Here is an 18190-nt window from a genome sequence, read left to right as displayed (position 1 = left end):
GCATACACGTGCAAGGGGCGTAGCCTATCCAAACTGTCCAAACACAGGCTCCGCTGTCTCCTTCAAGCCCCACCGGATATTTATGAATGGGATTGCTTCCTGATTTTCTTTTAACGCCAGTAGCGGAGACGTCAGAAAGCAACACCCCTAAAATGGGAAAGAACACTGGGAATCCATGCACTGGCAGCCTGCTGCGGCAGGAACCAGCAAACAGATTCCTTCACCCGTCATGAGGGGCTCCTGTCCCCACGGGATTTTTCCTGAGTTTCTGATTTAGAACAATCATTTTGGAAGGCCTCGAAATGCTTAGGTGAGATGAAATTGCTGATTATCCTAAGGTTCTGTTTTCACTGGAGTCTTTCTGGATGGCCGCTGATTCCGTCCCATTGAAAGCATTCGGTGGCATGCATCCACTCGGTTTCTGCCCACATCACTGCATTCCTGGGATGCCTTTTACAGGCCTTCGCAAGATCATCTGACAGCCGCCTGTGAGGTCAATGAACTTTATACATAATTAAACCTGCGCTGTTAGGAGAATTAATTTTTTTTCTCCCTGAGAAATGGAGGAAGAGGACATGTTAATATCGCCCTCCATTACCAAGTAAAAGTTACATGGAGTCATCAGGCTGGTTTCACATGATTTAATGCTGAACCGAATAAGAAAGTGGTTGCATCCTCTACTGGGCCTCACAGAACAGTCACCACCCACACTGTTTATTCAGACTCGGATCTTGGCCATTTGGGGTTTAAGCCAGAAGAAAAGGGGAAAAAATCCAACCCTGGAATGAACGCTTTTGAAACTCTGTATTCTTGATGAAATGCGGCCAAGGATTCTTTTAAAAAATCTATTTAAAATCAATTACTGGGATCATATTTTCATTTACGATGGATTGTTAGCAACAGCTAATTTTTCTGTTTCCATCCAGCCTTGGAGTTGAGGCTGGAGTTGGAATCATCTCTGTTTTGCCTGGGTATCTGATGCCGCCACCAAACTATGTGTGGGTAATTGGGCAACTCTGACCTTTGACCAACTTTCCATAAAATAACAAGGAAAGGTGTTAGGAGGCAAGGAATCGAATGAAAACAAGCCTCATGGATTGCAAAGAGTGTGCTTCCCGGCGGCGGGAGTTGGGGGTGGGGGGACGGGACACACAGGCGGGTCTGTCGTATTGAGAGGAGAGAGAAAGCAGAGAGGTATGCCTGGGAAGACAGGGACCAGGTCCATCTGTCAGGATTGCAACAAAAATCATCTCATATATCAGATTGTCTCTGGTTTTTAAAGCTCTCCAGAAGAGACTGTGGAACCTCCCTTGGTTACCCACCCTACTCTTTGGCAATTCCTACGGCCAGGAAATTCTTTCTTATTTCCAGCCTACAATGTGCATGTGGTGCTGCTTCAAGGCTGGGTTACTCAAGGGGTTACCTCCTCCCCCCCCCCCCCAGCATGTGTTGCCCCCAGAGTGGGACGGACCCTATGAGTCGCTGCTTGTTGAAGCTACAACCACTTTGACCTCTGTACCCAAGGGTCCCCAGGGCCCACAAGTGGGATTGGTGCTGGGAGCAGGATGGAGGAGTGTTTACTGAGACTTCCGGATACCGCAGTACTGTTTCCCGGCGTTTTATGTATGTCCCCGGGAGGAAAGGACATCGCTGTGACAGGTCCAGGAATGAGCTCATAGCCATGTGCAAACGTTAAATACGAACCTACTCTTTCAGATTTTAAGAAATCCAACTTTTAAGGAAAAACTCCTGAAAACCAGAAGGGACATAGATTCTAGAACTTCGCTGGCCTCACGATGGTAGTTCACCTCCTCAGTTGTATAAATCAGAAGAGCAGGAAGCCAGAGAGCAAAAGGGACCAATCCTGGACCAGACCTCGGGTCTCATGGCCCCAGCACAGCATCCTGCCCTTCCCAGGATAGTGTGTTCTGAAGGCGAAGTGATGCCGGGACTGAGGTCACTTTTCTCACTTCCCCCGGCCCCTTCCGCCTCCTCGGCAGATGTGCAGGGAATGTTCCCCGCTTCCACGTGTGAGTTACAGATTTCATTGAAAAGCTGTCAGATGACCCGGGCAGCCTGGCTCCTTCCCTTTTTATGACGTTATGTCATTGCCCTACCTCAGGCTACGGTCTGTTCCAGATAGGAAGAGGCTGTCTTCCCATGCACCCACCCACGCCGTTTTGCACCAAGTTCCCTTTGTGTATAAATTACTGAACGAGGGAAATGAGGGCTCTGAGCCCACAGACGGTTAAGCCTTGTGCCCACCGCGCCCATCCCTCCCTCACCTTCCTGTCCGTCAAGCGATAATCGTAACACTTGCCCTACCTGCCTCAGGGGCCTCTAGGAACAAATGATAATATCTATCAAGATCTTTAACTATGCCAAGCACAGGGTTCTTAAATTGTGAAATATTTTAAGCAAACAGGAAATACAGAGACTAAGATAGCAAGTGCATAGGTATCTACCATCGCTGTCACATCTTTATGCCATATTTGTTTCAGATCTTCTCACTTACCTTTAAAAAAGAGAGAGAGACAGAGAGAAAACAGTTTAAACAGTTCCCCAGTGCCATTCCCCCCTCCCTTCTCTGAGCGTCACAGTTACCAGTTTAAATTTGATGCATATGATTACCACGCACGACTGCATCTTTTACACCTGTGTGTATCTGTAGACGATGTGTATATTTTTAAATGTTTTCAAGCTTTATCTAAATGATATCATTGTCTTTGGGTTCTACATTATATTTGTAAGATGTATCTGTTGTAAAACACATACCTTCACTTCCTCTGTCTCCCATGCTGTTTAGTATTCTATCAAAGAAAGGGCGATAAGGTTGTTTCTAACTTTTAAAATGTCCATTTGAGGAATATTATAGCTGTTTCCAACAAAAATTTGACATTACAGATGATGCTACAACATGTACATGTTATTTGCCGATGTGTGGGAGAGTTGACTTTCTCTTGGAGATACAGGTAGGTAGGTAGGTAGGTAGATAGACAGACGTATACTATACACACACCCAGTAGCAAAGTAGTAAAATTAGCACATCTTCAACCTCCCTAGATGTCATCAAATTGCTCTCTAAAGTGATGGTACCAGTTCACCACCAGCATGGGTCTGGAAATTCCTACTGCTTCATATTCTCTCCAATACATGTCACCACCATATTTAAAATTCCCGGTTGCCCATCCAGTGGCTGTGTAGGGTTTAGATGTGATTTCCTGATTGCTATTGAGGTCGAGTGTCTTTTCATTTGCTCACTGAAGTCAGGTTTTCTCTTGTATGGATTTTCCCTTTTTATCCTTTGCCAGTTTTTCTTTTGGTGTGTTTATTTCCTTTTTAATTTATTGGCGTATACACTATATTCTTGATACCAATCCTTTATTATATGCATGGTACATGCCTGCTGTCGGTTTTGTAATATTATTTGTTGGTGGCGGTGTGCTGAGAGGTTTCATTGTTCACTAATTGTCCCAGAACCATCTAATAAATAGTTTAGTCATTTCCCACCGTTTTATAATGCTACCTCTGTTGCATCCCAAGTTCCTGTACATGGACGGGCTCTCTCTCTATTGTGCTGGTCCGGTTCTCCATATTGGCACCAAGCCTATTGTATCTTAATTATAAGGCGTTAATAAATGTCTTTATATCTATTAGGACAAGTCTTTGTCTTACATTTTTTAAATATTGTTTTGGCTTTTTTTTTCTTTGATTCCTCTAAAAATGTTCATGAAAAACTTTCTGGGATTTTAATATGAGTTTTACTTAATTTATGTATTAACTTAGGAGGAATTGATGTCAAATCCTCTCATGTCTGAGCATGATCTATATCTCTGTTTATTTAGGTCTTATGACTTTCAGTGAAGTTTTATAATTTGCTTTCATTTAACTCTTGTACCTCTTTCTTTAGATTTATTCTTAGGTTTGTCATGGTTTATTGCTGTTGCCCATGAGATCTTTTAAAAATTACATTTTCTAATTGGTTGATAAGGATGTCATGGATGTTTGTATATTAGTTTTGTCTCCGGCGTTCTTGTCAAACTCTCTTATGACTTGTAACTGTAGTTTCTCATGGATCCTCTATGTAGACAATCTTATGTGCAAATAATTCTTCTTTTGGTTCTCCATTTCAAATCTTTATTTCTGTTACTCCTTTTTCTTGTTTTATTGTGTCAGCCACATATCTCATACAAGGATGAATGGAATAGTGATAGAAAAAGCATAATTGTCTAGTTCTTGACTTTAAAGGGAATATGTTCCTAAAGTTTATTGCAGCTTCTTAGTAGAAACTGCTTAGTAAAAACTTCCTTCTGTTCTTGCTTGGCTAGATATTTTATTATATTTTAAAATTCTGGATGGGCGTTAAATTTTATAAATTTTTTTCTGCATTTATTATGTTGATTATATATAGTTTTTCCTTCTTAATCTGTCAGTGTGGTGAATTACAGTAACACTTTCTAATTTTGAATCTTTTTGAGCTTCTGGAATAAACCTTACTGGATCATTACAAACACACACTCACAGGCACACCATATATTTATCATGTGATAAATATGATATATATGATGCAGGATATGTATATACTTGATGTATGTCATACCAAAAAACATATATTAAAAATAAATATATATTTCTATACACACTACACTGCTGGTATGTTTGCTGATATTTTATTTCAGATTGTCGCATTGATATTTTTAACTGAGATTGACCTATTGCTTCCTTTCTTGTACTATCTACTTCTAAAATATACCTTTAAACGGAACTTATAAAAATATGTTCAAGAGCTTTTGTTGTTTTTCTATTTTGGTAACATTTTTCTGGGAGATTTTTCCATTTTATCTGATTTTAGATTTATTGCTTTAAAGTAGAGAGTAGAATTCTCATACTAAAAAAAAAATCTTCACTGCATTTGTGGTTATGGCTCCTTTTCATAGCTAATAGTGTTTATCTGTGCTTTCTTTTGTTTCTTTTGCTCATTCTTGTTGAGTATCTATCTATTTCATTAGTCTTTAAAGAATCCACATTTGTTTTGTTCCTATGTGTATTGTTTCTTTGCGTTTTATTGATTTGTTACTGTCTTTATTCGTGCCTTCCTACTACTTTATCTTCATCCATTTGTGGAAGAAGGATTTTCTTCTGTTTTCTTTGGGTTTACTTTATTGCTCTTTTCTATCTTCTTAATTTAAAATATTTCTTGTTTTCTGGTATTACATTTAATGTTGAACATTCCTTCTACTGAAATCTAGGGTTTTAATTATTGTTCAGTTCCAAATATTTTGTTACTTTCATTTTGATTTTATCTTAGTAATTTGGCAGTGTGTTTTTGAAATTTCAGGATGTACTGGGGTTTGGGGGCTGTGGTTTTGTTATTGATTTCAACTTTTATTGTATTATGGTTGATGAGTGTGGTTTGAGTGTTAGCAGTTCTCTGAAAGTTGTTGAGACTTGCTCTGTGGCCTAGAACCTGGTCAATTTACAAACATTTTATGTGTATTCTTTATTTCCTGGATGGAGTTTTCTTCATATTCATTAGATGAAGTTTGTAATACGCATTATTTGAATTTTTCCCTTTTTTAGCTTGGTCTATTGATTTCATAGAGATATGTGCTTAAATCATTCACTATAATTTTGAATTTGTTGCCTTCATATAATTAAACCAATTTTTGCTATATGTATTTGACACTGTTTGGTTAGGTATATAGAAGGATTGCTGGTGAATATATCTTTATCATTAAGCAGTAATCTTTTTATCCCCCCAAATGCTTTTGGCTGCAAAGTCTTTTTTATCAGATTAACTAATTCATTCAATTATATAAATATTTATTGAACATTTATTATCTGTAGAAACACTCATTATTCGAATATATTTTTTCATGCTTATCCTTCTTACTAGATTATGTTTTCTGCTTCTCTTATAAACAGCTGGAATTTTACAGAATTCAGTCTGAGGATTTCTGCCTTCTAATGGATTAGCTTAAGCCATTTACATTTATTATGATAAGTCATATATTTGGAATTCACTAGGAATCCAAACGTTTTCTATCTGCCTTGCTTCTTATTTTTTTTCCTATCCTGTCTTCTGCTAGATGACTTGAGTTTTCCAGTTGATTTCGCTCTCTTCCCTGTGCCCGCTCTTTGCGCCTCCTGTGGTGCGAGGCCCCCCGGCCATGCTCAGGGCTCAAGCCCAGGTGGAGATGCTTCTTGAAGACCTGTGCAAAAGACAGAACCTGCTGCAGGAGATACTTCCCCAAGAAGATTTCTGAGCTGGGTGCATTTTTGAAGGAACCAGCTCTCAAGAAGCCAGTCCGAGCTATCTAAAGGCCCCATTGGACATCCTGGTTCCCATCTAGTCCAGAGGAAAGAGCAGGAGGAATGGAAGAAGCAGCAAGAAAGGAAGATAGAGATGAAAAGACAACAGGAGAAGATGAAGGCAAAGGTCCTCCCAGTGGCCCAGCGAGTGGCAAGGAGATTGAAATCCTCCTGCAGTGCCTGAAGTCTGGGACCACGGATGTCACTGGGTAGTCAACCTGGTCACCACCTGGTTGCAGCTGCAGATACCTCAGATGGAAGATGGAAAAATTTTGGAGTGGCTGTGCATTAGAAGGTGTTTGAGCTGATGAACACCCTTTATACCTAACTGGAAGGCTTCCCCAGCGCAGCAGAGTACCTGGACCCTGCTGGTTGTCATGGAAATCCTCAGAGCTTGTGCTGTATTATATGACATCATCCTGAAGAACTTCAAGAAGCTTGAGAACCCCAGGGGAGAACCAAAGGGGACGATATATTGGAAGCTCCTCTCATCCTGTGGTGAGTCCAGCAGAGCCCTCCCTGCCTCTTACTGGCGACTCCAGGCCTTCCCCGACCTTTCTCCTGTTGTGATTTCTCCCTCACCTTGCCTCCCAGGTGCAAAAATATAGTCATACTGTTTAAAAAAGGACTATTTTTTTCCTCTTGATTTGTAATGAATATGTTTTGTTCTGTATCTCAGCTGTTGCGCGTAAACCTTTTTAAAAATTATATCTGAGTTCACAAAGTCTAAAATTAAAGTGTTATCTGTATCTCTGTTTGCTTCCCAAACAATATAATATAGAATCCTCAGAAGACTTGAACCCAGCTTTTCTCTCTTTTGTGTTCTGATATGACACTCATGGCTGTTTTATCATCTATTATTTTGTTTCTATCTTTTTTTGTCCCCATACAACTTTTTTATTTTTATTTTTTTACAAATCTACTTTTTAAAATTTATCACGATGCCATTTCATTTACGTTGTGGTGGCGGCCCTCAACAAGTCTTCCTCTTGGCCCACTGGTCCAGTCAGTGATCTTCATCACATCACCCCTCTGCCTTTGTCCTGTATTGGATCACATAAAAGTTCCTCCTCTTCCACTCCTTCACTTTTGTGGCTCCTGATCTACAGTAGTAGCCTTTCAAAAATGGATCCAAGAGAGACGGATTCACACTTTGAATGTCTACCAACATCTTTACCTTCTCACCAGGTGGCTTATCTGTCTTCTAGGTCAAAACAAAATTTTCTTCAGAAGTGGAAGGTATTGCTGTGTTGCATGCCACCTCCCGGCATTGCTGTTCGAAGGCTAAAACCATTCTGATTCTTGATACTTTCTGCCTGACCTTTATTTTTTCTTTCTCTTGGGACCTTGTAGAATCTTTTCTTTTCCCCCGTATTCTAAATTTCACAATTTTCCTATGTGGGAGTCTATTTCCATCTACTGTGTTGAGCAATCAATGTGTTCTTTCAGTCTGTCGAATCTGCTTCTCTCTGTTAACTCCTCTTTCTTTCCAGAACTCCTGTTATGTGGGTGTTGTGCTTTCTACACCAGTCCTCTAATACTCTCCTATGTTCTCTCCTGTTTTCCATCTCTTTATTTTTTGCTCTCTTTTTTGGGCGATTTCTTCAATTTCGATTTCCAACCTGTCTATTGGGTTTTCATTTCTGTTATTGTTTTAAATTTCCTCTTTTCATCTATAAATAGTTGGGTTTTTTTTTTTTTAAGTATTCTGTTCTGTTTTCATGTGTGTGTGACATTCTCTTAGCTTTCTGAAAAAAAAAAGTTATTCTCTTCTGAAATTTTCTTCTCCCTTCATGGCCTCTGTTTCTTCCGTGTTGCCTTTTCTGTGTATTTTGGACTCTTATGTAGAGGCTTTCCCTGCATATCTGGTAATCCTTGCCTGTCTGGTCATATTTAAGAATGAAGAACTAAGAAGTTTATTGGATGCTCTGAAGCTGTGTGGGGCTTGTTGACTTGGAGCATCAGTGTAGAATAGTATGTTAATGCCATTTCTTAGGAAACTGCTAATGTCAAGCCCTAAAGTCTCCTATTAAAGAACTAAGGGGATGGTCAGATTCTCCTGGGAACACTCTGAAGCTCTGCCCATCCCAGTGCTGAGAGCTGAAGTGAGGAATAAGATTGGAGGGGTCAGCATTCAATGGGCATATTTTCTGTTTTGTTTGATGTATGGCATCTCCCAATCCAGGAACCCTGTCTCCAAAGACCAAAGCTCCGATTTTACCAGTTGGGATAGAGGCTGCTGCCCAGCAGGGTGGAGTTGAGGAGGGGATCTTGGGGGTCTGGGGATATAGCTGGTTCTCAAACAGCTTTCCTCCCATCTCCTGGTTTTAGTCACTCCTCCTTTTTCCTCCCTCCCCGGTTCCAAAGGTAACTAGTGCCATCTGTTCTGGATCTTTCGCACAGCTGGTGATTCCTAACTTTTCTTATCCCTAGTTTAGGATTCTGCCTCCTTTGTTCTGTTAGTTCTATTACCACTTGTCCATCTGTTTTCCATCTTCCAAAATCTGACTGCTATTAGCCCTTCACTGGTTCTCCATATCCTTACAGGTTCATATCTTTTAAATGGTCACTTTCTCTAGTCTTATCTAGTCTTAGTGTGGTTTCTGTGAGACCAATATTAGATATGGTGTGTTCAAGTCTCCATTTTTTCTTGAAAGTCCTGTGTTGCATTTTGGTTGATTCCCTCAAGTCTCTTTTTCCAGCTCACTAATTCTACATTTGTGTCACTCTACTGTCTAACTTTTCCACTGAGGTTATCTTTAGGAGCTCTATTTTGTTCTTTTTCAAGACTGCTATTTTTATTTACTCCTATTACTTCACTATGGTTTTTAGTCTTTCTTTTATCCTTTTAATAATTTTAAGAAATCTTATTTTGTAGTCCATTTCAGATTGTAGTATTTTTCCAGTTCTTAGATTTCAGTTTTAAAAAGGTTCCCTTTATGACTATCCCTCAGAGTAGTTAATTCCCTTGTGTGTGTGTGTGTGTGTGTGTGTGTGTGTGTGTGTGTGTGTGTGTTTTGGCAAGTTCCTCTTCACAGAGATTTCTTTTCTGTGGGAATCTTAGGAGTCCTCAGTTGTGAAATTGTCCCTATATGATTATTGCATATTTGTTTTTTCTAGTGATCAAAGAAGTTTCAGTGGCTCTGGAGTTTTGTTTATGTTCATTTCTTGTCCCACATTCAGACACACAGATAATGTAAATTCTGATCCTACAACATAAATGCTCATCCTACAACTGAATGTGGCTCATGTTTAGAGTTTTGATTTCTCAGAGGTGTCCTAAGCTCTGGATATAAGGCAATTGTCTGCTTTTCATCTTGAGGCCAGTAAGCACTGTTTTTTTGTCCTCTTTTCACGGATAGGGTGACTTTTTAAGGCTTTGAGATTTATGAAAAAGGCTCAATTCTGCCTCCCTCCCCCCCAGTTCTTGCAGGACCAAGGACATCAGACTCTAATCACTATCCGCAGATCCCCAAGAACATTTATGTAGGTCTGAAACTCCCTTGGACACCATCACATCAACTTTTTGTTCAAGCCCTGGCTTCAATTTTTCTTCATTCCTGGAGCCAGTGCTTCTCTCTCTTCCTTCTTTACTTCCAGGCACTGCATTGTGATTTTTCTTAAGAATTTCCTATCTTTGTAGTGGAAAGGAATCCATAGGATCAGCTTAATATTCTCCATTTTTCTGGAAATGAACACTCACATTCACTATTGAGCTAAATCTAAGGCATACTCAACAAAACCTGCAATTGACTGTAAAGGGCCAGAGATTGGAAGGGGGTTCTTAGAGATCACTTCGCCCAATGCTACCATTTTATTTAAGGAAACTGAGGCTCAGAACTGATTAAAACATTGCCCACAGACACAGGGCCCATTAGTGAAAAAGTTGAAGATAGAAACTCAAGGTGGCCACTTTCTTCTCACTGCATCACAGGGAAGAGCACCGTCATCTTGCAGCCAGCACCTGTCTGGTCACAGGACACCTCAGCCTGGTGATTGTTGTGCCTTAAATCACGGTGGAATTTTGGGAAGCACATGTAGACCATTTATGTTGATTTTCTTTTTCTTTTTTTAAATTTCCTAGAATATAAGGCAGTAATGCTTATAGAATCACTTAAGTGGTTTATCACTGTCACAATTCTGTTTTTTGAATTTTTTTCAAAGAAAAATACCCTTTCCCTCTCTCCTTTCTTCCTTTTTTTTCCCTTTAAGACCCCGTTCAGGTTCCATCATCTCCCAGAAACCTTCCCTGAGGTCCGCAGCCCATCAAGGGTTTTTTCCTTCTCTAACTCCTTCTGAAATTGTCATTTGAACCACGTAATTGGCCCCGCATTATGAATCTATTTGCCCTGTTTAATTATTGAACATATATGTGCTTTGTCTCCTCAACAAAACTGTAAGAGCTAGTTTGCAGAAACCATGCTTATGCATCTTTGCCATTTCCCAAAGTGCTTTTTGTGATTAATTGATGAGGAAACAACTTAGAGGAAATATGTTCCCTGAGATAGAGCCTGGGCTTGGTGTCAGGAAGCCTGGATTCTGCCCCTTTCTCGGCATCAGCTCCCCGGTGTATGTGAGCAAACCGTCTTACCACGAATGGCCAGGCCACTGCAATGTGACCGTACCCTCACAGCTAGAGTGGTCATATAACGTCTCATTGAGATAGAGACAGTTATGAGAGTGGAAGGGGGAGGCATTATAATAATTTTGCAGGGACAACAGGTATAAACCGGGACACTCCCTGACAAGCTGGGACATGTGATCGCTTTATGTCACAGCTCACCTTAAGCTCTTCAGAAAGCTTTGCACAGCTGCTATCAAAATACCAGTCTTCAAATTAAAAAAAAAATCATCCTTTACAAGAGCTTTCATCCCCCAGCATGACTTCACAGGTAATAAAATGTTCAGTTTACCCAGACATTCATGTTTTCTCAGCTACTTTCCTAGTTTTAAGTGTTTGTTGTACCTGAAGTTAAAGTAGATTGTGGGTTTGAGAATTAGTAATGCTAAGAGACAAATGCCTTTATGTTCCATATCAACCCACTCTTTGTCCTGGAAGAAAAGAACAGCTCTGATCGTCAGAGTTCTGAGCCTTGTTTTCTTGGGTGCTTTTGAAACCTAGGCTCTAACCCCTAGTACATCCAGTGATGGAGGACGGTCTGCGAATGGTTGCTGATCTACAGGCCTGGATATGTCTTCATATACTGGTGTCTTTGGTGGCTTAGCTTAGAAGGTGAGGTAAGTCCGTAAAAAGACACATTATAAGCACCACGGCTCACTGGCTGGCTCGCATCTGCAGCTCCTGCCAGGGTGTGCTGTACACAGTAGGCACTTCATAAATATTTGCTAGCTTGAAATGCTGAGGAACACTTGGAAGACAATGGTGGCTAGTAAATTTGCTTCCCAGTGCTGGTAACCTCATTCCTGCTTCTGCTCGGGGAGTACTGCGGTGGCTGGGCACGGTGCTGGGATGCGAAGACAGATATAATCTCTTCCCTCCAGGATTTTATGATCCAGAGGCAGCTTCAGAGATGTTAAAGTTTGGGAGGAAGATCAGTTGTGACCTGGGGGAGTTAGGCAGCATGTGAGCTAGGTTCAAAAAGTAGGATTTTTCTCTTGGACAGAGGTGGGCGAAGGCCATGTCAGTGGGAATGGCACAAACAAGCACCTGTAAGGGTGCAATTGCTTGACATGTTTGGGGAATCAGAAGACGTTCTGTGTGTCTGGAAGATAAGCTTTAGTAGGTGTGATGTCCTTTAATGTCAAACCAGGGAACTTGAATTACGTTACGGAGACAACAGGAATCACGTGAAGTTTTGGATTCATGCAATGATGTCAACCAACTCATGCATTAGAATGATAACCTGGTTGCAGGGAGACCAGTAATGAAGAGGCTTTGGTGTTTAGAAGAGATACGAAGGCAGGGGAATAAGAAGGCAAGAGCCAGATGTGATACAGAGCTGGCAGCTGGTTGGAGGTAGGGCTGAGGAGAGAAGAACCACACACAACACCAAGGGACGGAGGAGAGGGCGGTGCTGTGACGGGATGGGGCAAAGCTGGAGCAGAGCAGAAGGGGGCTGCTGGAGACCTCTGGATTTCTGAGGAGGTGGGTGAGGAGATTCTATGAAAGAGTATATGAGAAATCCTCGAAGGTGCTTTGCATAAAGTAGGTGTTCAATAAACACTACATGGAAAGATGGAGGGAAGGAGGGTAAGAAGGAAAGAAAGAGAGGGAGGAGCTCTTCCTCTCTCTGAACTGTGCCGCAGCAGGGAGAGATACTTAGGGTTTTAGGAGATCCAACGGGAACTGTGCACTAGGGCTATTCCTATCAAGAACTTGCCAATTATTTTACGTTAATTGGTGTGCAAACCAGGAGAGGATTCAGAAACAATGAAAGACCAGAATTGGTCAGTGTCGGACAGATGGGCTTTGAGCCAGACTTGGAGAAAGCGAGGGACGTGGGGTGATGAAGAGGCCACACTGAACAGAGGGAGTGGCAGCCGGGAGGTCAGGAAGGCGGAAGGGAAGGCACCACCCATGTGGAGAATGGGAAGGATGCTGATTAACATTGAGGTAGTTCCCGCACGTGGGGAAGTGTCATGGGTGAGCAATGGGTGGGGGGTCATCTGGGGCAGGATAGGCTGTTGCCAACTTTCTGACGAGCCTACCCTGAGACTCTATCAGGAGAATCCTGTTTCTCTGTGACAACCAGCCTAATTCCTTGCCAGTTTTTTTCTAACCATTTGGAATAATAGCAAGGCAATCCTTTGTATGACTAGAAACCAAGTCACACTGACTTTTCCCGATGAGCCATTTCAGGATAACTCTCAATAAATCCTCTAATTGGAAGTACTGGCCAGTACTTTGTCTTACAAAATGCCTTTTGGTTTCTTTGCCCCAGACTTTGATTATTAGGTAAACATTTTAGTTTCATGATTACATGGTGTTTAGATGGCAATGCATGAATTGGCGTTACTCAAGTTGTTTGCCTTCAGTTATTTTACATCTGCTTCAGGAATGCCAGCAAACATAAACATGGCTCATTTAGTAAACTGCCCTAGTTGGAGAATCTGAGAAAGAGAAGGCGTAAAATCTGGCAGTTGGCATAATGCCTCCTCTTGAATCGGAGAATCTTGAAGCCGGGAAGTTCTTTGGAAGCCTTCTGCAACCACCTCCTTCAACACGGTGCCACCCATCCTCTTCCTGAATACTTCTAATGAACGGGAGTTCTCAGAATGTGCCAGCTTTCAGAAAAAGGCAAACCACAACCGACTAAAAACTTTAAAATTAATTTCTCCTAACACTGGTCAGAAACTTAAGTTGGCTGCAGTATAAAATGAATGCAAGCCAGAAGTTACCTGGGAATATTTTTATTTGACTTACAAAATTCCAGTGGATGCAATGCTTGTCAATGATGTGTGTCTTTTTTGTATAGAGGAAAGTTTTTTTATATCATCTTATCACATAATTTCTTTTCATCTTCTATGGTTTCTACGACTCTGGTCTTTTCCCTTGGGTGTTGTATCTTTCCCTGATATGGGCTTCCAAGATGTGGCTGCATTTAGACACGTGTTACTAACAATGGATTGGTCTCTGGAACAATTAGAATTCTCTGTAATTTTGGATTAAATCAACCAACTGACATCTGGCTGCGTTTTTGCAGGCATCCATATCAACTGTACAAAGGGCCACTGAGGGTTAGCCATTCCTCTCCGTCAATGTTTCACTTATGCATCCCTTTACTAGAAAACATCAGAGCCCCACTATGTTCCTTTCCACTTCCACCATTTCCTCTTAATTTGGCCATTGTCAAAACTCGCTGATACTGCTACTTCATAAATGGGTTTTAATCTCAGTCTCTGGGGGCCACTGCATAATATCCTAAAACATCACTTTGATGATTCCCTCTCTCCCGCTTAAAAACCTTCATGGCATAATTTTTAAAATAATATATTTTTTGTTCTGATTACAAAAGCAAGGTATAGTTTTTGTAGAAAATCTGGAAAATAGAGAAAAGCAGAAAAGAAGAAAAAAAAATCACTCATAATCCACCACCAAGACAACCGCCTGTTGTGAATGTGTTGGAACACATCCTATTAGTTGTCCTGTCTTTCCTGCACTGAGAGCCTTCCCAGGCCGGTCCCAGCCTGACGTCACAACCTTCTCCTTCTAGTTGCTTCCTCTCTGGGGATCTGTATTGCCTTGCATGGGACTTTTCATGGTTCCCCCTCAATAAATTTGTTTTGATTATATAAACAATCCATGTGGTTGTATACATTTTTGAAAAAGTATATAAGGAGTAGAGTAAAAATTATATTTAAAAATAGCTCAACACCCTGAAATAAAAGCCACTGACATTCTGTAGACTATCTCATCGTCATCTGTGCATAGATGTGTGCCTAAGCACACACACACAATTTCCTATAAATGAGATCACGGCATCCATGTGGTTTTATGGTTGATAATTTCTTTCATTTTCACTTATTTCTTTCCTGCCACTCCCTTCCTTCCCTCCATCTTAATCCCTCTCCCCACGTTGCCAGTGCTGACAACCTTGTGTGTATCCTTCTGTGCTTCACTCATGTGATTATATCAAACATTTAGATATATACAGAATCACACACACACATGATTTCTGTTATTGCTTCATAAAAATCAGATCTTATCATATGCCCTCTCTACATCTTGCTTTTTTCCTCATGTCACAATGATACAGTGCTGAAATTCCTCCATTCTTTCTATTTCATGACTGCGTACTATCCTTTGGTATTGTAGCACAACCTATTGAAAGATTCTGCTACAAACAATGCTGTAGTTAACATCCCTGTGGTCATATGGGCATGAGATGGCTTGATCAATCATGGTGTTTTTAAATTTGGATGGATATTTCCAGATTGCTTCCTACATGGCACAGCAGTTTCCATTTCCAGCAACAGCATATGAAAGTATCTTTTTTTATGTCCTTCCATGTGGCTGTAACCTTGTACCACCAAGGGGCAATGCCTCTACATTTCAGGGGAGGATGGGGGTCCCTGTGGAATCCCAAACTTAAAGACAAATATGTGGGCATAAAAAGACCATCACAGTAATATATATAAGATAATTCATTAAATGGGGATCGTGATTTACTGGAGTTGAGTTCTGGGGAAGACATTCTGATAAAAATGAACATTATGGCCTGAAGTTTTATTTTGTTCTTAGGATGATTTTTTTTTTTTAACCTGGTATCATTTGGTTAGCATGGTGGCTAGAAATTTCCCTCTTGATTTTATGTTTCTTCTTTACAGTTTTGGATCCTACAGCCCACCTCCTGAGCTGGGATGTCCACCTCCCCTCCCGCTCCCCAAATGGCCACTCGGCTCGATTCTCTTTCTGCTTGCCGCCGGTCTTCCTCCAAGTCTGCACTGTCTGGTGCTTCCTTTCCTCATCCTGGCTGCCAAGAGCCGCCGCCGCTTCTGCTGTTCTTGTTTTCCTTCTCCTTTTCCCTTCCGTTTCTCCCGTATTTCTCAGCGTTCCCTCAAAGGGGCTTGGCATTTGCAGCAATGCCTGCCACTGAGACGGCACTTTGGGCCCAGCAAGCCCACCCTCCGCATCATTTTGGGCACAACCTCAAGGTCACGGGCCTGTCTTAGCTGCTTTCATCCCTGGTTTTCCTGTGGATAACCCCTCCACCTGACAGAAGGGCTTCTGAAAATCTGGAAAATAGAGAAAAGCAAAAAAAAAGGGGAAAAAAATCACTCATAATCCACCACCAAAACAATGGAAAGGCTTCTGTCCCGCTCCTTTCATTTTTTATCTGACATCATTTGGGTGCTTGGAGTCCCTGAGAGCCTGAGGCTTCCCTGTACTTAGAGGCAGAGATAGAGTCTGTCTCTGAGAGAGCTCTGAGCAGCCTGTTCTGCAAAAGAGTGTTGGCCCTTGGTGTCCCCCCCAAAAAAGAACCCCTGGGTTATTATGGGTTATTAGAGCCACAAGGAGAGCAAATGAGATAATCTAGAATCTAGTTTCGTCTTTCTTCTGCTGAATTCCCGATGTCAGGGAAGTCATGAGTAGGACTCTGGTCTTAGCTCCTTAATTCTGAATTTACTCATCTATGTGGGTTAGACAGAGCCTAAACATTATTCTGATCATGTGTATGTGTGTGAGAGTGTGTGTGTGTGGTTTAATATGTACACCCTGACTGAACCCAGTAGCTCTGTGGTTTATCTTTTACTGAGAACTGCTTTTTTTTCCCCTTTTCTAAGAAAATGCTAGTCTCCTAAACTATAGTCTTGTGAGTTTGTCAGCAGTGGGGGGGTGTCGTGTGAGGGCCTGTTGGTGATACTGAGATCAAACAATCACCCAATTCAGGTGACTTTAACACAGATCATATTGACTGAAATAGAACTCAGCATGTGATACTGGCGTGTGACATTTGAATATTTGCCAAGAAAAGCACCCAAGTCACCATGACCGGCTGCAAGAATAAGAGACTTGCCTGTCTTGCTGTTCTGACTTACATTTTTATTTGAGAATCTGAAACCAACCTTTACAGTTTGGGGAGGGAAAGTAACATATACAATCAGCATGAATCTGTTTACCTGCTTTTCAGGTCACTTAGTCCTAACCAAGAGCAACGTGTAGAGGGGCTGGGGTTTAGCTTGGTGGTGGAGCTCGTGCTTAGCGTGCACGAGGCCCTGGGTTCCGTCCCAGTACTTCCATCAAAATAAATGAATAAAAAAACCTAATTACCCCTTCCCCCTAAGAAGAGCAACAAATAAATGAGGGAACATGTATCTTAACAAATTTGAACTTTCTATGTGTTCTTTCTCTCTCACTTCCTCTTCCTGCAATTCCTTTCCTCACTTTTTCATCCTTCTTGTGAAGGTGGTGACCTCTGATAAAGCTTGGAGTTCAGACCTAAGGTACCTGGGTCCCAGCTGTGGCTTGTGGCTTCGTGTCACTGTGAGACTCACTCTCTAGTCTTGGTTTTCTCATCTCTCAAATGGGACACCCTACTTCATGTGGCCATTAAAAGCATTATGACTTCCTTCCTTTCCTCCTTGCCTTTAGAGAAACTCAGAATTTTCAAAACTATTAAATGCAGTATTTTTAAGGCCACTTAGAAGTTGCCCATGACAATCAAGAACCACTAGAAATGAGGTGTTTTACCATCAGAGTCATTTAAGTCCCCCTCGCCTGCCTCCCCCTACCCGGAGCAAACTGATTACATTTCTGATAAAACCTGACTGCATTCTGATAAAACCTGTGCAAGAACCAGGAAACTCATAGATGGTGTGGACCCTGATTTTCATGATCGAAGAGATTCCCGCTGGTGCTTCTGTAGAAGGGCCTTTGCAGAGGGGCCCTGCTGTGTGGGCAAGTGTGTTGTTAGCCAGGGAGAGACAGGGATTGTAGCCAAGTTAGAGTGATGCCGAATGCCATGATATTTCACATTCAGGAGGAAAAACCCATAGTTACCAGCAACATCTGTTGTTGTCAAGTGCCCATTTCACTGTATGTGTGTGAAGGACTACCGTGCGGCCACCCTCCCTGAAGCAAAATGTGGAAAGTAAGGGGTTGCCAAAACTACGGTGTCCTGCCAAAGGGAATTTTAGTAAAGGATTAAGGTGACCACTTACAAAATATAGATGCTCAAAGCTGGAAATAAACGATGCTACGTGGGCTCAGAAAACCAGGAGAAGAGGAAGGTTTGGATTGAGGGAAAACAGGACCAGCCACTGTCAAGAGGCAATTTTCTGAGGCTCGGGAAGGCTGAGAGGAGACAGAGGGTGGACGGGACGGGGACACAGGACAGGGCAGCGTTTGAGTGGAAGACTTGATATTTGAGGTGAGGGGGGAAGAAGCAGAGAGAAGGGCCAGGGAGTCGGAACTGGG

The 18190-nt window shown here is 41.7% G+C and overlaps 1 protein-coding gene and 1 pseudogene across 8 annotated transcripts in view; both read left to right on the top strand.

The window, feature by feature from the left end:
- The window catches only part of BCL2 (BCL2 apoptosis regulator), a 158735-nt gene that overhangs the window by 69027 nt on the left and 71518 nt on the right, over positions 1-18190 (top strand). Inside the window, exon 3 of one of the 8 annotated variants that reach the window (XM_064480398.1) lies at positions 6090-7061. The exons of the other annotated variants lie outside the window; for them this stretch is intronic. Coding sequence (XP_064336468.1) covers positions 6090-6098 — 9 coding nt within the window. The 3' untranslated portion in view covers positions 6099-7061. Of the gene's footprint in view, positions 1-6089; positions 7062-18190 lie in introns of those variants that run through there. 8 annotated transcript variants of the gene reach the window in all.
- Positions 6171-7061, top strand: LOC116149768 (proteasome activator complex subunit 1-like; annotated as a pseudogene).

Source organism: Camelus dromedarius, chromosome 28 (assembly GCF_036321535.1).
Source record: "Camelus dromedarius isolate mCamDro1 chromosome 28, mCamDro1.pat, whole genome shotgun sequence".
In the NCBI taxonomy this organism is placed as follows: domain Eukaryota; kingdom Metazoa; phylum Chordata; class Mammalia; order Artiodactyla; family Camelidae; genus Camelus; species Camelus dromedarius.
The sequence above is the reverse complement of the archived record's forward strand: the minus strand, read 5'-3'. Positions and strand labels throughout refer to the sequence as shown.